The sequence below is a fragment of the Colobus angolensis genome, unplaced genomic scaffold, assembly GCF_000951035.1.
Source record: "Colobus angolensis palliatus isolate OR3802 unplaced genomic scaffold, Cang.pa_1.0 Scaffold270, whole genome shotgun sequence".
In the NCBI taxonomy this organism is placed as follows: domain Eukaryota; kingdom Metazoa; phylum Chordata; class Mammalia; order Primates; family Cercopithecidae; genus Colobus; species Colobus angolensis.
The window spans coordinates 760,607-780,525 of record NW_012115933.1 but is presented as its reverse complement, the minus strand read 5'-3'; the positions used below and the strand labels follow the sequence as shown (position 1 = coordinate 780,525).

At 37.9% G+C, this 19,919-nt stretch overlaps 1 protein-coding gene across 1 annotated transcript in view; it reads left to right on the top strand.

Annotated features, from left to right (window-relative positions):
* BTAF1 (BTAF1 RNA polymerase II, B-TFIID transcription factor-associated, 170kDa) overlaps positions 1-17,013 on the top strand; it is a 105,649-nt gene extending 88,636 nt beyond the window's left edge. Inside the window, exons 31-39 of the mRNA XM_011947844.1 lie at positions 127-268; positions 359-489; positions 2,756-2,881; positions 4,791-4,943; positions 10,788-10,999; positions 12,595-12,754; positions 13,128-13,298; positions 14,790-15,490; positions 15,524-17,013. Coding sequence (XP_011803234.1) covers positions 127-268; positions 359-489; positions 2,756-2,881; positions 4,791-4,943; positions 10,788-10,999; positions 12,595-12,754; positions 13,128-13,298; positions 14,790-14,933 — 1,239 coding nt within the window. The 3' untranslated portion in view covers positions 14,934-15,490; positions 15,524-17,013. The remainder of the gene's footprint in view (positions 1-126; positions 269-358; positions 490-2,755; positions 2,882-4,790; positions 4,944-10,787; positions 11,000-12,594; positions 12,755-13,127; positions 13,299-14,789; positions 15,491-15,523) is intronic.
* The last annotated feature ends 2,906 nt before the right edge of the window (positions 17,014-19,919 follow it).

The following is a 19,919-nucleotide window of genomic DNA, read 5'->3' as shown; positions in this document are numbered from 1 at the left end:
CTCAGCCTCCCAAGTACCTGGGGCCACAGGTGCATGCCCCCATGCCCAGCTAAATTTTTTTGGTATTTTTTGTAGTTGTAAGGAAATAATCCCAGTACGAAAGATAATTGGTGTTCCTGTTTACAGAATAACGTTTTGGAGCTGTGGTCATTATTCGATTTCCTCATGCCAGGATTTTTGGGTACTGAACGCCAGTTTGCTGCTCGATATGGTAAACCTATATTAGCAAGTAGGGATGCTCGAAGCTCCAGTCGAGAGCAAGAAGCAGGTATGAAAGAGATGTAATTATAACCCTGTGTAAGTGAATATAATTTATTCTTAACTTTTTTTGAAGCTGTTTTCTCTTAACTATTAACAGGTGTTCTTGCTATGGATGCGCTGCACCGCCAAGTACTGCCATTTCTTTTGAGAAGAATGAAAGAAGATGTTTTACAGGATCTTCCACCTAAAATTATTCAAGACTATTATTGTACTCTTAGTCCTCTCCAGGTTAGGAATCTCGTGTTTATCATTGTTAGTGGTATGTTTATTAGCAGATCGTTTTGTATGAGCCACAAAACTATTGAGTAAAGGGGCTTAGCCTTTGGCTTTATCAGATGCAGATAAAGCCTAAATGATGTGGATATAAGTTTGAGTGTATACATTTTGAATATAGCATGAAAACAAAATTCAGTATCATAGTTGCTTTTAAAAAATTTTTTTAAGAGACAGGGTCTTACTCTGTCACCCAGGCTGGAGTACAGTAGCTCAGTCATGGCTCACTGCAGCCTCAGCCTCTGGGTTCAAGTGATTTTCCTGCCTCAGCCTCTCAAGTAGCTGGGACTTGCAGGCACGTACTACCATGCCCGGCTAATTTTCTAATTTTTGTAGAGACTGGGTCTTGCTGTGTTGCTCAGGCTGGTCTCAAACTCCCAGGGTCAGGGTCAAGCGGTCCTCCCACCTTGGCCTTCCAAAGTGCTGGGATTACAGGTGTGAGCCACCGTCCCAGCCTATAGTTGCTTTCTTATGTGTCTAGTTAATTGAAAAGATTGCAAGGTATTAAATTGGTAAGGAAACAAGCCAATGTTTATAAAGGCCAAAAATCTGCCTCTGAATGTTGTCAGGCTGTCCTCACAACATTATAGGTATTATTAATCCCCAGTTTTGCAAATAAAGTGACATTCAGAAAAGTTACCTACCTCGGCGACAGTCAGAGCTAATACACAATTGTACAGTGCTAATGGCATGAGTGATTTCTCAGAAACGCATCATTAGGTGATTGTGTCATTGTGCAAACATCCTATAGTGTACTTACACACACCTAGATGGTGTATAGCCAGTTGTTCCGAGGCTACAAACCTGTGCAGCATGTTACTGTACTGAGTACAGGCAGTTGCAACACAATTGTATTTGTATATCTAAGCATAGAAAAGGTATGGTAAAAACACAATATTGTATCTTATGGGACGACCATTTTATATGTAGTCCGTTGTTGACCTCAATGTCCTTGTGTAGTGCATGACTATATATCAGAGCTGAGTTTTAAACCTTGGTCAGTGGGACCTCACTCATTCCCTTTGAAGTATTATTTCATTACCTAAAAATGTTCAAAATAAATTTTGCCTTCTGCACAGTTCTGATTTTGTACATGAAGACCATTATTAAAGGAATTTATTGTGAGCCTTTCCTTGTACTTTTCTAAGGAGCTACATGGAAACTGTTCCTTATCTTAGTAAGACATGGCCTGGGGGTCAGAATTTTCTCTTTGAAAATTTTTTTATGTTCTAGGTTTGTATGTGTCAATCTATCTTACTATTAGGATTTGATTCACTATGGTCAAATGAATAAGAGATATACATACCCAGAAATGTACTTTTTCCCCCTCCATTGTATAGATGGTTAACCTGTTAGCAGGTATTCATCTGTTCAACTTGGGCAGGATAAGAAGTTGAGAGTTCTTTGATTCTTCTATACTATCTGCCTCATCTCTCAGGTTCCCCTTCCTTCATTTGCAAAAATTAATGTGTCTTGAAAGAAATATTTTTGAAGTAATGAAATGAAGACTTCTTAAAGTAGGTAAAGATGTCACATGAAAAAAATCTGTGGTGATTTACTGGTTGTGGTGCTATAACATAGGCATAAAACACATGTAAGTAATCAATCTAGAGAAAGTGAGCTCCAAAGAGAAGTGGCATTTTGGCTTTGTTTAGCATTCACAGATTTTGTATTCTCTGATTTCTGTCCTTTAGCTCCCTAGATTATCTTTTCTTTCACGTTATTTTAGCTTGTACAAGGTAGGAACCCAGACCCCAGCGTAGTGCTTTAAAACTTGACATATGTTCCCCTTTTAGGCTAGCAGTAACATTCTTGTAAAATTTGATGTCCTGAAACATACATACAGGGTCTTGATCGTGTTACTTCATTTAAGGAAGATTTTTCTCATTTACTGCTAAGGGTTCAGATTTTCTTTTATTGGTAATGTATTTATTTTCCTGAACAGTAGAAAAATTGAGTCTTGGACCATTATTTGACTTGTATTTTTCATATTTTAGCAGCCCAACTTAATGTATTCATACTTGTTTGCTAAATGTAGTTTTAAAGGAATTTACCAAGATGGAGTGGATAACCTGTAATTCCTGTAGTGAATTAGAGATATCACAATTTGTTTTCATTAATGAGGGCTGATTTAAATTACTACTGTTATTGGCCTTTGCTAGTTATGTGTTTTAAACAATTGAAAAATAAATAAACTTCTCCCATGGGGGCCATTTTACAGGTTCAGCTCTATGAAGATTTTGCTAAGTCTCGTGCCAAGTGTGATGTTGATGAAACAGTTTCTTCAGCTGCACTTTCTGAAGAAACTGAAAAACCAAAGCTGAAAGCTACAGGCCATGTATTCCAGGTATAGATTACATTCTACTTTTTTTTTTTTTTTTTTGAGATGGAGTTTCACTCTGTCGTGTAGGCTAGAGTGCAGAGGCATGATCTCGGCTCACTGCAACCTCCTCCTCCTGGGTTCAAGCTATTATGCCTCAACCTCCAGACTTGCTGGGAGTAGAGGTATGCGCCACCACACCTGGCTAATTTTCGTATTTCTAATAGAGGTGGAGTTTCACTATGTTGACCAGGTTGATCTCAAACTCCTGACCTCAAGTGATCCACCTGTCTTGGCCTCCTAAAGTGGTGGGATTACAGGCATGAGCCACCACGCCTGGCCCATTCCACTTTTTAAATGTTGAAGAATGAATTTTAATGAGGCACTTTTTATATGGAAAAACAAAATACGGATCTAGGTATTTTTGTTTCAATATTATGTATATATTCTTGAAAATAAGTTAAAATACCTATTTAATACTATCTTTATATTAGTAAGCACTTTAATATTAAAATTAAATGTATAAAATGAAATATGTGTTTGTATATTACCTGAAAAGAAGGGCTTTAGAATAGAGAATCTTTTGCTTTTTTATTCAGAAAATATTAGAATACCTACTACATGGCAGTAATTTTGCAAAGCTCTGGGGTTACTTAAAACAGCGAATAAAACAGACTCCTTCCCTGGTAGAGATGAAAAATACTTAGGTATATATTATGTGTAAGACAAAGCCGATAATGTGGTTATAGTGTATCAGAGTCCAGGGTAGGTTGTGGTTTGTTAATTGAGGGGCTAGGGACTGCCTCACTGAGAAGGTGACATTTGAGCAAAGATCTGAAGGAGGATTGAGGCATGCAGGTGTATGGGGGGGAAGTGAGGCATGCAGGTGTATGGGGGGGAAGTGATTCCAGGCAGAGGATACAAAAAGTACAGAAGTCTCAAGTCAGATCATGCCTCATATGCTTGAGAGAATAGCAAAAAGAGGTGGCAAGTGTCACTTTAGCTTTCCCTCTTGAATAGTCCACCACAGAAAACCTCCTGCCAATAGATTAAGTACTGTAGTATTTTTAAAGATAGAAGAAGGGAAAGGTAGTTGTGAAGACCTAGTTTTTTTTTTTTTTTTTTTTTTTTTTAAGAGAAGGAGTCATGTTTTGTTGCCCAGGCTGGAGTGGTGGGATCATAGCTTACTGCAACCTCAAACTCCAGGGCTCAAGCGATCCTCAGCCTCAGCTTCCTGAGTAGGTAGGACTACAGGTACACACCACCACACCTGGCTAATTAAAAAAAAAATTTTTTTTGGTGATAAGGTCTTGCCATGTTGCCCAAGCTGGTCTTGAACTTTTGACCTCAAGTGATTCTCCCTCCTCAGCCTCCTAAGTAGCTGGGATTACAGGCACATGCCACCATGCCCGGCTAATTTTTGTATTTTTAGTAGAGACAAGGTTTCACCATGTTACTCAGCTGGTCTCAAACTGCCGACCTCAGGATCCACCCACCTCAGCCTCCTAAAGTGCAGGGTGGATTATAGGGGTGAGGTACCGTGCCTGGCCAGAAATTTTTATACTCATTGAAGTTTGAGCAGCTTTTGTGTCCAAAATGATGCCTGGTTCCAGAAGCATCTGTCTGCATTACTGGGTACTTTGGGAAAGGGTTTTAAAGAAAACAACTAAGACGCTCAATTTGCCATGCGAAGCTCATTGTCTGGTAGGGGAGACAGACAAACAGTACAATTTATATGCGTTGTAAATGTCTGCATATAAACTGCACAAGAATCTCAAATGAGACATTTGAACTGGTTCTTGAAGAATGAGTAGAAGTTTGCCAAGCAAGAAGAGGAAGAAAGGCATTCTAGAAATAGCATAAGGAAAGATACAGAGATAAAAAATATTTGTGATATGCGAAATTGACTCATACGTACTTTTTCTTCCTCTTAAAGGCATTACAGTATTTACGTAAACTGTGCAACCATCCAGCATTAGTCTTAACTCCTCAACATCCAGAATTCAAGACCACTACCGAAAAACTGGCAGTTCAGAATTCTTCTCTACATGATATTCAACATGCCCCTAAGCTCTCGGCTTTGAAACAAGTATGTATGTCTTTTAAGTGCTAAATGTGTGTTGCACCCCAGGAATATAAATTCTTGGTAAATTTGCTTTTCTTAAAGATTACTACTGTGTTTACCATTTATTTTTAAATTTGCTTAAAATTTTGATACAGCTTTTTATAAAAATATGGTTAAAATATATACAGCACAAAATATGCCATTTAAGCCATTTTAAGTGTGTAAATCTGAGGCATATTTACAATGTTATATAACCATCACCATTATCTTATTTCTAAAATATTTCCACCATCCAAACAGAAACTCTATATTCATCAAGCAATAATTCTTCATTCTCCCTTCCTCTAGCCCCTGGTGATCTCTATTTTCTCTATGAATTTGCCTGTTCTAAATATTTCATTTAAGTGGACTCTTAAAATATTTGTCATTTGCGGTTTGTTCATTAGTCAGTTTTATGGATATACCACATTTCATTCATCTATTTATATGTCAGTGGACACTTGGGTTGTTTTCACCTTTTGGCTATTGTGAATAATGCTGCAGTGAACATTGGCTTACAAGTATTTATCTGAGTTACCCTTTTTAGTTCTTTTGGCTAGAGACTAAGGAGTGGAATAGGTAGGTCATATAGCATTTCTGTGTTTAACATTTTCAGGAACTGCCAAACTTTTTTTCACAATGACTATACCATTTTACACTCCCACCAGCAATGTACCAGGGTTCCAGTTTCTTCATATCCTTGCCAACACTTGTTAATTTCTTTTAATTATAGTCATCCTACTAGGTATGAAGTGATAACTCCTTATGGATTTGATTTGCTATTCCCTAAAGACTAATGATGTTGAGCATCTTTTCATGTGCTTATTGGACATTTCCATATCTTCTTTAGAAAAATGTGTACTCAAGTTCTTTACCCATTTTGATTGGAGTATTTCACCTTGTTGAGTTTGAAAAGTTTTGTTTTGTTGTTGTTGTTTTTTGTTTTTGAGATGGGGTCTCACTGTGTTGCCTAGGCTGGTCTTGAACTCCTGGCCTCAAACGATTCTCCCACCTGGGCCTGCCAAAGCCCTGGGACTATAGGCATGAGCTACCACACCCTGCCGAGAAATTCTTCATATTCTGGATATTAAACCCTTATCATCAGACTTATGATTTGCAGATATTTTCTCCCATTCTGTAGGTTATCTTTTTACTTTCTTGATAATGTCTTTTCTGGTTTCTGATGAGAAATCAGGTGTTAATCTTACTGAAGATCCCTTTTATGTGATCATTTGCTTTTTTCTTGCTGCTTTCAAGATTCTCTTTGTCTTTCAACAGTTTATAATGTGTGTTGATGTGGATTTCTTTATTTTACTTGGAGCTGCATACTCTTATCATTTTGCTGATGTCACTCTCTTGGTGTTGCTTTTAAAAATGAATTTTTTAAAATTCTAAGATTTCAAAAGATTAAGAGAAACAATTTCAAGCACCAAAATGTTAGCACTAATGCCATTTAGTTCTAACTACCCTTATAAATGAAGATATTAGTGTAAAATCTAGACTTAGTAATTGTTTTAGCTTGCGGTCAGTAGTTATTCTGGCCTAAAGCTCATTGAGAACAACTAATGAGTGAAGGTTTTAGATTCCACGTAGGTTAGTGTGGAAAATGTTATCTAATAGTGTATCTGGCATATATATCCAAATATATATCCTTATATCACTAAACGTAAAATAGACTGTGGACTTTCACACCACAAAAGTGAAGAATGATTGTTACCTTTAGATATAAGGAACGGTTTTCTTGTTTGACCAAACTGTGGTATAGGTCTTTATATAAAATGTTCATGGTTTTCCTAACACAGCTAGTGTATTAGGTAAAGCTGTAAGATATACTTAGTCAAGGAATCCTCTAATTAGATCTATTTTCAAATAAAAATTGAATTTCATCCATATTTGAATTATACATAGGCTCTTACAGGTTTTTTTTGCCCCCCCAGCAGTTGCTGCTTAAATTGATCTCTTATTTTAGAGTATGCTTCTTGTCACCCTGACACATCTTGAATTAAGATGCTTAGGAAGTCTGCAACTTAAAGAGACCCAGATTTTTTCTGGCTGTCCTCATGGAAGACTTTTCTACTAGCCTTCTTTTCCATTTTCTTGGTTCTTTTCAGCCAGAGTGAAGGTTCTGTCTCAGAAAGGATAAATTTCTTTTTTAAATCTAAGTACGTCTGTGCTGTGAAGTTAGAGAAGTCTTACTTGCTTTCTAAAAATCTGTTAATAGAAACATGTTTATCAGCAAGTAGTGCTGGGAGAAGTATCTAATATTCCCAAAGCTAGAAGGAAAAATTCCAGGAGGCTGTAATGATGAACTAAAACTGTAGGTGAAATTTAAGAGAGATAAGCAGAGTCAGTTTTAAAAGAAAACACTTAGGTGTATTTTGACTTTGTGAGTCTTAGCAAATATTTTATATGAGGCAAAGTTGAGTTTGATTTGATGGCAAATTCACTATAAGAACGGTGTGAATTAGTTGCCAGTAAATAAAACTAATAGGATCTTGGCTGGGATTAATGACTATATAATGGCCAAAATGAGGGCATCGTAGTTTCACTGTATTTCATACTAGTCAGAACAAATATTGTTTTTGTTGTTGTTGTTGTTGTTGTTGTTGTTGTTTTTTGAGACAGAGTCTCGCTCTGTTGCCCAGGCTGGAATGCAGTGGCGCGATCTCGGCTCACTACAAATTCCACCTCCCAGGTTCACGTCATTCTCCTGCCTCAGCCTCCTGAGTAGCTGGGACTATAGGTGCCCACCACCACGCCCGGCTGATTTTTTTTTTTGTATTTTTAGTAGAGACAGAGTTTCACCATGTTAGCCAGGATGGTCTTGCTCTCCTGACCTCGTGATCCGCCCACCTCGGCCTCCCAAAGTGCTGGGATTACAGGTGTGAGCCGTCGCACCTGGCCCAAATTTTGAGTTTTATAGTTTTGACCAGTACAAGTGGAAGATCAAAATGGTAAAACATCTAGAAGCCATTTTATATGAGGAATGATTGAAGAAACTGGGGTAATTTAGCCTATGCTGAAGTTAGGGCAAAATAAAATTGAAATGCTTTGTAGGGAGTCGGCTGACCTCTCAAACACCCATTATGAGATGGCCTTGGTAAATGTTTGCTAGAGTCTAGTAATCAACTTTTCAAGGCCCTGAACTAGATCAGTCTCTCAGAGCAGACTCGGGTTATAGATTAGTGAGAATACCAGAGTATCAATTCTGCTGCCAGACAGGAATACTCATGTCAAATGGTATGTCCACATATTCAGTAGGATAGCTGCATGTGGGAAAGATTACATTAGGAAGAATGTCTGGTAAGTATGGACTTGGAGAAGTCCTAGTTGGATATCCTTAATTTAACTGGTTATCTTTAAGGTTTTGACATTGCTGCCTATGGAACTGAGTAATTGAGTGTGCATGACACAGACATTCTGATAAAATTTCACTCTGGAACTCTTATGGGATCTGTATAGGAAGTTGCACTTATAACACTTTTTTTTCTAATCCTAGAGAGAGGGTCTTACTCTGTCACTCAGGCTGGAGTACAGTGGTGTGGTCATAACTCCAACCTCAAACTCTGGGCTCAAGCAATCCTTTCACCTCAGCCTCCCAAGTAACTAGGACTACAGGTGTGCACTACCACATCTGGCTAATTTTGTTTTGTTTTTTAGAGATGGAGTCTTCCTGTGTTGCCCAGGCTGGTCTGGAACTCCTGGCCTCAAGCAGTCTTCCCATATCGGCATCCCACAATGCTGGGATTATAGGCATGGGCCACTATGCCCAGCCAATAGACATTATTTATACTGGGTACCACACAGCCACATCTCTCCTGAGATACCTTAGATAGGACTTTTTAAAAGAAACAGCTTGAATAGTAATTTGATCGCAGATTTAAGGGCAAGATGTAGGGATAATTACATCGATCAGACTTATTTATTTGGAGGAATGCCTCCCTTGTATACCATATGCTGCTATATAATAAAAATCTCAAACTTTAAGGGCTGTGAGGTAGAAGAGTGAGAACATGTATTCTTCCTCAAGCATTGAATTGTGACAATAGATGTGAAATGTTGTCTACCAGGGAAGATTATTAGAGATTCAGTGCCCAAAGTTTTTATTGGGGGCTGGTCACATATACTCCCTTTGCCTAGCATGGATCAAAATTCCAGATCCTCAGAAGGCAGGTTTCAGCCTAAATCGTATTATTTGCACAATAGTTTAGGCACAGTAAACTATCATTACCAGTTAGGGACTGTGATAGGAAGACTCCCGAAATCCAAGTTCCAAACTTCAACCTTACAAAGAGGACTTTCTGAGGAAAACAGTGTCCTTTTCTGTACAACACCCTAAGTGTTTTACATTGAATTTGGAGTTTGCCTGGATGGCGTTTTGGTTATCTTTCCTATCAGAGCTTTTGTTTTTTTGAGTAGCTTCTGTTAGTAGAAAGGAGAAAGCATCCTGCATGAAGATCTTAGATTGGCCTGGTGAAGTGGCTCATGCCTGTAATCCCAGCACTTTGGGAGGCCGAGGCAGATCACCTAAGGTCAGGAGTTTGAAACCAACCTGGCCAACATAGCGAAACCTCATCTCTACTAAAATTACAAAAATTTGCTGGGCGTGATGGTGGGCATCTGTAATCCCAACTACTCTGGTGGCTGAAGCAGAATATCTTGAACCCAGGAGTTGGAGGTTGCAGTGAGCCAAGACCACACCACTGCACTCCAGCCTGAGCAATACAGGGAGACTCCATCTCCAATAAAGAAAAAGATCTTAGATTTTGTTTTTGCAACCTCCGCCTTCGGGGTTCCAGCAATTCTCCTGTCTCAGCCTCCCAAGTAGCTGGGACTACAGGTGTACAGCCACTACACCTGGCTGTTTTGTATTTTTAGTAGAGACAGGATTTCGCCATGTTGGCCCGGTTGGTCTCGAACTCTTGACCTCAAGTGATTTGCCTGCCTTGGCCTCCCAAAGTGCTGGGATTACAGGTGTATAAGCCACCACCGCTGGCCCAGCCAGCTCTTAGATTTTGAACAGAGTTCAGTAATACCTGAAATACTATGGTTGAAGAATAGTACTATTGGGTATACTGTTTGTCAAATTGATCTAAACATGATTCTCTTGGGTTTTATTCAATCATTTATTTATTGTACTTGCTGTGTGCAAGACACCGAACCACTTTAGGAATAAGTATAAATGATCTATAGCAAAGTGTGGTTTCTGCCATTAAAGATCTTGGTCTACAGATAAGCTCTCTTGAAAAGAATCCAAATCTAGCTAAATGCTTCTTTTCTATAATTTTTTCTGCCAAATGTGGCTACTCCATTGTTTTCTTCATACATTATTGAATAACCCTTTATGAACCAGTTTGCCTGTGGCATCTTCTTTGTCATTACTTTCAATAAACATTTATTGAGGCTTTAGCCTCAAGGATTGAGGAAAAGGAAGGTAGTTTTGTTATTAGATAAACTTCTGGGCCGGGTGTGGTGGCTCATACCTATAATCCTTGCACTTTGGGAGGCCAAAGCAGGAGGGTCACTTGAGCTCAGGAGTTCAAGACCAGCCTGAGCAACATAGTGAGACCTTGAGTCTATAAAAAAAAAATTTAAACGAAAACTTCTGAAGAGGTGATCAGGGAACTCTAAGCCTGAGCACCTCAAAAACTAGTTCAGCGTGCTGCAGGGTGACAGATTGCAGCCCAAAGTGCTAATCTGCTTTCCAGATTTCAGGTACATTTAACCTTTTCTTGCCACAGAGAGAAATGTCACAGTGAGATTGCTTATCTACTGTTATTGAACACTTACGTAGTTTTTGTTGTTGTTTTTCTTCTTCTTCTTCCTAAGTTGCTGTTGGACTGCGGTTTGGGAAATGGCAGTACTTCCGAGAGTGGCACAGAGTCTGTTGTGGCCCAGCACAGGATCCTGATCTTCTGTCAGCTGAAAAGCATGCTTGATATAGTAGAGCATGATCTCCTCAAACCTCACTTGCCCTCTGTCACTTACTTGAGATTAGATGGCAGCATACCTCCTGGTCAGAGGCATTCCATTGTTTCCCGGTACGTGGCTTCTAAGACTCTTATTCGTAAATATATTATTACTTACATAGAAGTTTGCCCTGTGAAATATTTTCATTGGCTAAGTATCTGCAAATGTGTTTTTTTAATTGTTTAATCCACCCCAAATAAACCCCTTTTTTATATATAGAACTACAGAAATATAATCGAATAGATTATTTGTTTAGTATATGAAAAGGTATGACTATAATAGGAAAGCACTCTGAAGAGCATGAAAGAAATTTAAGGCATCAACCAACAGTAGGGATGACTACTTCCCCCTTCCTTACCTTTTTGGGAGGATTAGGGTGAGAGGAACCAAACAAGTGACTTAGATAAAATCTCCATCCTAATTCCTGTTTGTGCACTGAGAACAAGTTGGAATCTGGCCCAGCTAGGAAGCAGAACTGGTGAGTGCAGTGTTCACATGTGGTCTGCAGCCTCTACTTTTAAAAATCTCAGTGGTTGCTTTTTTAAAAATGCAGATTCCTAGGTTCTTAGTCCCAAAGCTGCTGACTTCAAGAGCAGGCATTTTTAACAAGCATCCCAGCCGGGTGCGCTGACTCACGCCTGTAATCCCAGCACTTTGGGAGGCCGAGGTGGGTGGCTTACTTGAGGTCAGGAGTTCAAGACCAGCCTGGCCAACATGGTGAAATTCCTTCTCTACTAAAAATACAAAAATTAGCTGGGTGTGGTGGCACATGCTTGTAATCCCAGCTACTCTGGAGGCTGAGGCAGGAGAATGTCTTGAACCTGGAATGCAGAGGTTGCAGTGAGCAGAGATCAGATTGGGCCACTGTACTTCATCTTGAGCAACAGAGCAAGACTGTCTCAAAAAACAAGCATCCCTAAGAGATCATTAGGCGCAATAAAGTTAGAGACCCCAGGAAAGGACTTTGGAGGCCCACAGGCTCAGGTTTGACTCCTGACTCTGCTATTTAAGCAGTGTTCTCTTGGGTCTGTTTATCATTCACACAGCCTCAGTCTAAAATAGGGATATTGGTAATAATACCCTTATAGAGCTATGGTAACAATTAAAATAATGCATATAATGCATATAAAATACAAAGCCTATTGCTTGACTTATAGTAAGGATAATAAATCATAGCTTGATAGCTGCATCTTTAATGTTAGTTTTTTCTTTTTCCTAGAAGTTACTAGATATCCTTTGTCAGTGTCTTCTAGGACTAGTATAATAGTAGCAACCCTAACACTCTCACCTTCTGTCTTCCCTGAATGAAAGTCTAGCCTGTTCTCGTACTTCTCTCTGTCCCCATACTTTAAAGGTTCATAGTTGGGTTTATCTTAATTAACATGTAATTATATTTTTGCAAGTTAGTCCTTAACTGATGTTACTAAATTCAATGCAATTTGCCTTATTTTGTATTTATGAAATTCCTGACTAGCTTTAGAATGCTCTCTTTTGCTAAAAACGTTATATATATTGGGAGGATATTTTTCTCAGATAATCACATAAGTATCCCTATTGTGGATTTTTAAAGCAGCATTTTCATTTGTGCTCTTTAATTTTTATTTTAACAGTTTCTGTTATAGGACTGAGGAATGGACTAATTTTGTTTTTGTTATCTATCTTTTAGGTTTAATAATGACCCATCTATAGACGTTCTGTTACTTACCACTCACGTTGGTGGCCTGGGACTTAATCTGACAGGCGCTGACACAGTAGTCTTTGTGGAGCATGACTGGAATCCTATGCGAGATCTACAAGCCATGGACCGGGCCCATCGCATTGGGCAGGTAAAAGTCAATTTTACCTCACAGATGTTAACCTGTGCATGAAAATATACTCCCCCAAAAAGATGGGAAACCTTGGTTTAGTTCTTGCTCTGGTGTTAACATACATGTGTTATGATCTTGGACAGATGACTTAACTTTTCTGTAGTATCACTTCCTCATGCATTAAATGAGTGCTAGCACTAAGAAAACCTGGATCACTGTTCATCCCTAATATTCTGTGATTGCTACACACATTTTTGAGCTCATATGGCCAGACAAAAATCCAACCCTGATTAGGTAGTAGAAAATAGTACAAGTCTAAAGACACTCTGACTTGTTGGAACCTCAAAGCTTAATATGTGTTATAGTTGTTTAACTGTTTTTCTTAATCCAGAAACGTGTGGTTAACGTATACCGATTGATAACCAGAGGAACATTGGAAGAAAAAATAATGGGGTTGCAGAAATTCAAGATGAACATAGCGAATACCGTTATTAGCCAAGAGAATTCTAGTTTGCAGAGCATGGGGACTGATCAGCTTCTTGATCTGTTTACTCTTGATAAGGTAAAGAAACAATTTGTTGTATCTTTAATGAGTCACAGGCTTCCTGTGACTGCTAAGTTGAAAGTATTAAAGGAGCAGCAAAATGCATTCACTTTAGTATCCATGAGATCACCATTGGAGGGAATTTTTGGTGCCCAGATAAACTCTGCAGCATACTAGGGAATGTGTGAAGTTTTGATTTTTTTTTTTTTTTCATTTGATGTCTTCAATGTCTTGCCTCAGGTTTCTTTCCTTAGTCCTTTTCTGCTAAAGCACAGCTTATCACTGGAGTCAGTAAGACTAATGGATAAGAGTTCTTGGCCGTGCCTCCTGTTAACCTTAGGCAGATTATCTCTCTGAGCTTCTATACCTATTTTACTACATGGTTGTGAGGTAAGATAATATATGTAAGCAGTCAGAAAGGATATCTAGTGGAGATTCTCAATAAATAATAGCCATTATTATTGCAGATAATGGAACTAATACATCAGATAACAATCTATAATCAAAAGGATGCACCACTTGGAAATATTAGTGAGTCTAATATTGTAAAACCAATATAGTTGGATTTAAAGTCCTACATAGGTTCAGAAAATCCACTGCATACTTAGTATAAATTATGGTGTGAAATAGCCTTATATGATGAAATTAAAACTAGCTGTAATAACAGAAGGGTACTTTCAGGTAAGAGAAAATCGTTCTGCCATATTATGTATATGTTAAACCACATTTGAAATATGTCTAGTTTGGGGTGCTACATTTTCAATGGTAACAAATTAGGTCCCCGGTGGCCAGAATGGAGGCAGGTTCTTCAATCATGTCATATTAAGTCAAGATAAAGTTGAAAGAATGAGACATGTTTAACATAGAAAAAAGAAGGCTCAAAGAAACATGCATAGTTGTCTTCAAATAGCTTTTATTCTGTTTGAGGGAATATTCTTATGGGTGACTTTCAGTGAGTAGAACTGGGCTCAGAGGGATGTTTTAGGGGAATGGCCTATTGCCATAAAAGGCACTATTTAGACAATTGGCAGAATTTGAAAACAGACTGTATATTGGAACATTTTAATATCAGTGTTAGGTTTCCTTAATCTGATCTTTATATGGTTATGTAAGAGAATATTCTTGTTCTTAGGAATACATGCCGATTCCTCTCAAAGGATAAAAGGACATGATGTCTACAGCTTTCTCTCAAATTATTAAGGGAAAAAACTGATATCTAACTATATTTCTGACATCCATATATACATACACATATATAAATGGTGAGAGAGATTGATAAAGCAAATAAGTTCTTTGATATGTTCTTATAATTCTTCCATAATTTTGAAGTTCTTTCCAAATAAGAAACTGACAAATAAATATGTTTGGAGATCATGAATTTCCCCATCACTTAAAGTACTCAATTCTGTTGAATAATTGTAGTATTAGAAACAAGTGTGATTTTAAAGAAAAGTACAATTTGTGAAGTTAACCTCTCATTTTATTTTTTTTTTGCCAATTTTTCTTAAGGATGGCAAAGCAGAAAAAGCTGACACCTCTACTTCTGGGAAAGCAAGTATGAAATCAATTCTTGAAAACCTGAGTGATCTTTGGGATCAAGAGCAGTATGATTCAGAGTACAGCCTGGAAAATTTTATGCATTCTCTCAAGTAACTATCAAATATTGTAAATGCAATTGCTGCTAGTTCAGTTACATTTCTGCTGATATTCAGCAAATTTCTAAGTTTATGGTGAACTTTTAACTCAATGTGTAAATAGATCTGGAGAATATTCAGCATAATGCTGGCTCTTGTTTCACTGGGGGAAACAAGTTATTCTCAAATATTTGCACTGTATTAAATTTAAATGTTAATGTGAAATGGTTTAAATTTTACATGCTGAAAAGCTGCAGAGCAGAGGAACCAAACCAGGTTTATTTGTGCTACCAGGAGGTGTTCTTACTGGGAACAGGCCTCCTATCTTTAGTCACTTTGTACAGGATGATATATCCATGAGTACTTTAGTGTTTGTGTATGTTTTTTCTTTTAAATAGAACTTGTTTTTATAATTGATTTAAAATAGGGCTTTTTTTCTATAAAAGCCTTAATGAGCCATAATTTTAAGAATATAAGAATAATGACTATGATATTGGTCAGTCTTAGAACATAAAAATGTCAGACAATGAATTTAATCGGGCCCTTGGTGGAAACATTTATATATTTAATGCAGATGCATAGTGTGAAACATTTATATATTTAATGCAGATGCATAGTGTTTTTCAAATCTTTAACATCATTTTTTCAACTTTTAAGATACAATATCAGCTATCCTAAATACAGGTAATGGTATATTTAAGGCTACCATAACATCCTATTTAGAGGGTGGTTTTTTTTTAATTTATCTAATGGCTACAGTATAGCCAGATTCAAATAACATATGTACTCAATAGGTTTCAATCATATAAATAATATATTTTTTGTAACTATGAACATATACAGTTTTCCAGAAGTAGATTTTACACTGTTTAGAATTCCAACACCTATGGTGGAAAGACTGTTTATTGTAGTAATGCATGGCTGAAGCATAAAAGGGAGAGATGAGATAATTTCTTTATATACACAAACATACATGAATATGCATATCTATATGCATAGATGTACCTATCCTGCACCCACAAAGGTGCCTGACATTGGCACTAAAATCATGTAGTTATACTGGGCAGCAATAATAATTGGGCATGAGGCTGATTACTCAATGGTGAGGGTAGGTATATGTAGATAGATGTGCATGTATATGTTTGTATATATAATTTTATAAGTTTCACACATAAATTAATACATGCCTGTGTGCATACATATGTATGGGATATATTTGTATATATATGTACAGATAATAAACATCCCCAAGGTTTGTGGCTGGCCATACACATAGGCATCAGTTTAACAACCATCAGACCTCAGCTGTACAATAACAGGTGTTTTGTTTAATTAAAATTATACTGTTCTGCAGCATTTAGACATTTGTCACATTTCATTAGCTTTGACAACCATACTGTAACATTAAACCTAGCATTCCACAAGAGAATAAATATAAGATTGAAACTGTAAAATGTATGCAGCTGTGTGTTATTTGTAGGAAATGGTCACTAGAAACAACAAAAGATGATTCGGGTGTACACATTTTTTTCATTGTTTAGGATTTTAACGCAAAACTTTATGTAGAAGAACATTTCAGTATATTTGAGTTGAATATTTTTTTATTAACTATTTATTTGCTAGTTCCATAAACCAGCTCTTTAACATAACTCATAGTAATTGATATTTTCTAAGAATAAGTACAGAGCAATATATCATTATAAAGGGCTATGAAGGGGCAAAAGAAATCACACCACAAAAATTAGTACTTTTTCCCAATTTGAAATGTCAGAGCTAGAAGTCAGATGTTTAGGCTGTTTAAACTTTCTAAGAGTTTAATCAAAAAGTGTGTATTTCTAGAAGGATGACTAGGAAAATGATGTGTGGTTGCTTCTGAATGGGAAACAGGAGTCAGGGCTGACAGGAAAACTTAGAATGGCTGTAACATTTTAAAAATAATCTTGAGTTGTCAACTTTTCCATAGAAAGGAAAACACGTAAACAGGTAAGAACTAAGTATTCTCAATTAAATGACCCAGTCATTGTAGTACATCTTAAGAATAATGAAGAGATGTGGAGAATTGAACTGAGTAATGAATGATATTAAAGAACTGTCAATTTTATGGATGTGATGATTTGGTAGTTGTTTTTTTCAACGTGTGGGTGTGGGAAATAAAATAAGCCTGATTGATAGAATGTTAACTATTTTAAACTGGGATTTGGGTTCATAGATATCCATTGTACTATTTCCCTTGGTTTTTGTGTGTTTATGATAGGAAATAGCAAACTTAAATATAGATTCAGAGATTATTAGTCTTATCATTTGGGTTTCTTGTAGGAAAATCTTAACATTTGGGGGCCTGGGTATAATTTTTGTTTCATATATACACTCATATATATGCTTATTGTATATGCTTATTTATTCTAGAAACATTTCTCCAAAAAATATTCTAGTGAAAGGGTAAAAGTCTTTGATGTTGGGACTGATTGAACTGGTATAGCATTATTCCTTCTAGATGATTTATATGAACTTACTCAAAAGTAAATATTCCCCTGATGCTATTTAAGAATGTGATCACTTAGAGACAAAAGTGGAACTTGAACATAATAGAAATTACAGAAAAGTAACAAGCACTCCATCACACATATGTTCTAAATATTTAATCCTAATAGGATCTTCTACCTCCTGCACACCTCCCATGCTGGCACCAGTGGAGTCTAAAGTGAAATTGGGCTGGGCACGTGGCTTATGCCTATGGGAGGCCAAGGCAGGAGGATCACGTGAGCCCAGGAGTTCAAGACCAACCTGGGCAACATAGCGAGATCCTGTCTCTACAAAGAATAAAAAAAATAGCCAGGCACAGTGGCATGCTTTTCTAGTCCCAGCTACTCAGGAAGCTAGCCAAGTTTGAGGTCGCAGTGAGCTACAACTTCACCACTGTGCTCTACCTGGGTGACAGGGCAAGACTCTGTCTCAAAAATAATAATAATGTGAAATTGATTGCAGGTACACCTGTTGTCAGATGCCAGAGGACTCAAGATGAATCAATAAAACAAAAACTTGAGTTATATCAATTAATAGAAAATGTTTCCTATTTATACACAGCATTTTCTTTCTTTTCTTTTTTTTTTTTTATGCGATGGCGTTTCTTGTCGCCCAGGCTGGAGTGCAGTGGTGCCGTCTTGGCTCACTGCAACTTCTGCCTCCAGGGTTGAAGCCATTCTCCTGCCCCAGCCCTCCCGAGTAGCTGGAACTACAGGTGCCCACCACCACACCCAACTGATTTTTGTATTTTTAGTAGAGACGGGGTTTTGCCATGTTGGCCAGGCTGGTCTTGAACTCCTGACCTCAGGTGATCCACCCGCCTTGGCCTCCCAAAGTTTTGGGATTACAGGCATGAGCCACCATGCTCGGCCTATACACAGCACTTTCAGCCACCATCTATAAGGAGATACAAAGTGCCTCCTGCTTCAAGAGAGGGTTCCTATGAGTCTATAATAAATTCACTAAAACCAGTGAAGTTCTGTTAAATATAGGGGCTGAGATCCTAATTTCCATGTAGAGACAAGAGAATTAGTCCCCTCCTTAAATCTGCAAAGAGATCACGTATTCAAGTAGGAATAGATCTGTGAGCACACACACACAAAGTTATCTATATGAAATCAGAATCCCCGGCCTTTACCACGGGTTTAAGTGTAATGTCTGGGTTTATGCTAAATGTTTTATACTGTAAGAACCACAAGTCAAGAAAATAAAATCAATTCTGGCACCCCAGCAGAAACAAATACAAAAATTGCCCTTTAGGGAGAGTTTCTAATAGGGTCCCATAGGATTATCATAGAAGGAAAGATTAAGCCTACATACATACAGGAGGAAAAGTCAGCAGATACAAGTAGAATTAATTCTTTAAAAAGTGCAAATAAATCATAAAACAGGAAAATACTATGAAAGATTAGACATTTGAAAACCAATAAATGAGAAATAGTTCTGAATGCATTTTACACACAGTTGAAGAGAGAATTTGTGAACTGGAATGTTGAACAAGAGAATCTTGTTAGGAGGTCCAGAAGGAAAGGGAGATCATGGGAACAGAGACAAGTCACTCTTAGGACTATTTTTTATATGCCCCTGCATCTAATCCATCAACAGTTTCTACCATCTCTAGATACAAAATATATTTCAAATGTCTTCACCTGTCTTCATCTCCACTGCTACCACTGTAGTTCTGTAATACCCTAACTTGTGTTAACGTGGTTGACTCTCTTCTTAGCTGAGAAAGCCTGATGATTCCATTTGGCTCCTTCATTTGCCAAACACATTAAGGGCTCCTTACCCACCCGCTTCCTCGAGGACTTAACTTGTGCAAGCTGACTCCCAGCACATCAAAGAGTGCAGTTAACTGATAAGGTACTGTGGCAAGCTATGTCCACAGTTCCCAGGAATTCGCTCTGGTGATAGTACTCTAAAGCCCCTGTGTTTGTCTGGCAGATAACACCCAGAGCCCCCACACCTATCACCTTGTGATGAATTTAAAGCCCCTGCACTTGGAACTGTTTGTTTTCCTGTAACCATTTGTCTTTTTAACTTTTTTACCTGTTTCACTTCTGTAAGATTGCTACAGCTAGGGTCTCCCTCCCCTCTCTAAGCCAGAGTATGAAGGAAAATCTAGCCCCTTCTTCGAGGCCGAGAGAATTTTGAGCGCTAGCCATCTCTCGGTCACTGGCTAATAAAGGACTCCTGAATTGGTCTCAGAGTGTGGCGTTTCTCTGTAACTTGCTTGGTTACAACGGTTCCCACCACCACCTTGCCTCTCCTAGACTACTGTTGTCTTACTGGTCTTCCTACTTGCTGAATCCTCCAGTGTCGTCTTGTCATCCTCAGACCAAATCAGAATTCCTTACTATAAGCCCTACAAGTTGTGGCCCTTGCCCATCCCTCTGACTTTGTCTCCTGTCATATCCAACTATGTTTACCTCCAATCAAGTCAGTATGCCCTCCTTGCTATGCCTCAACACAAAACTACATG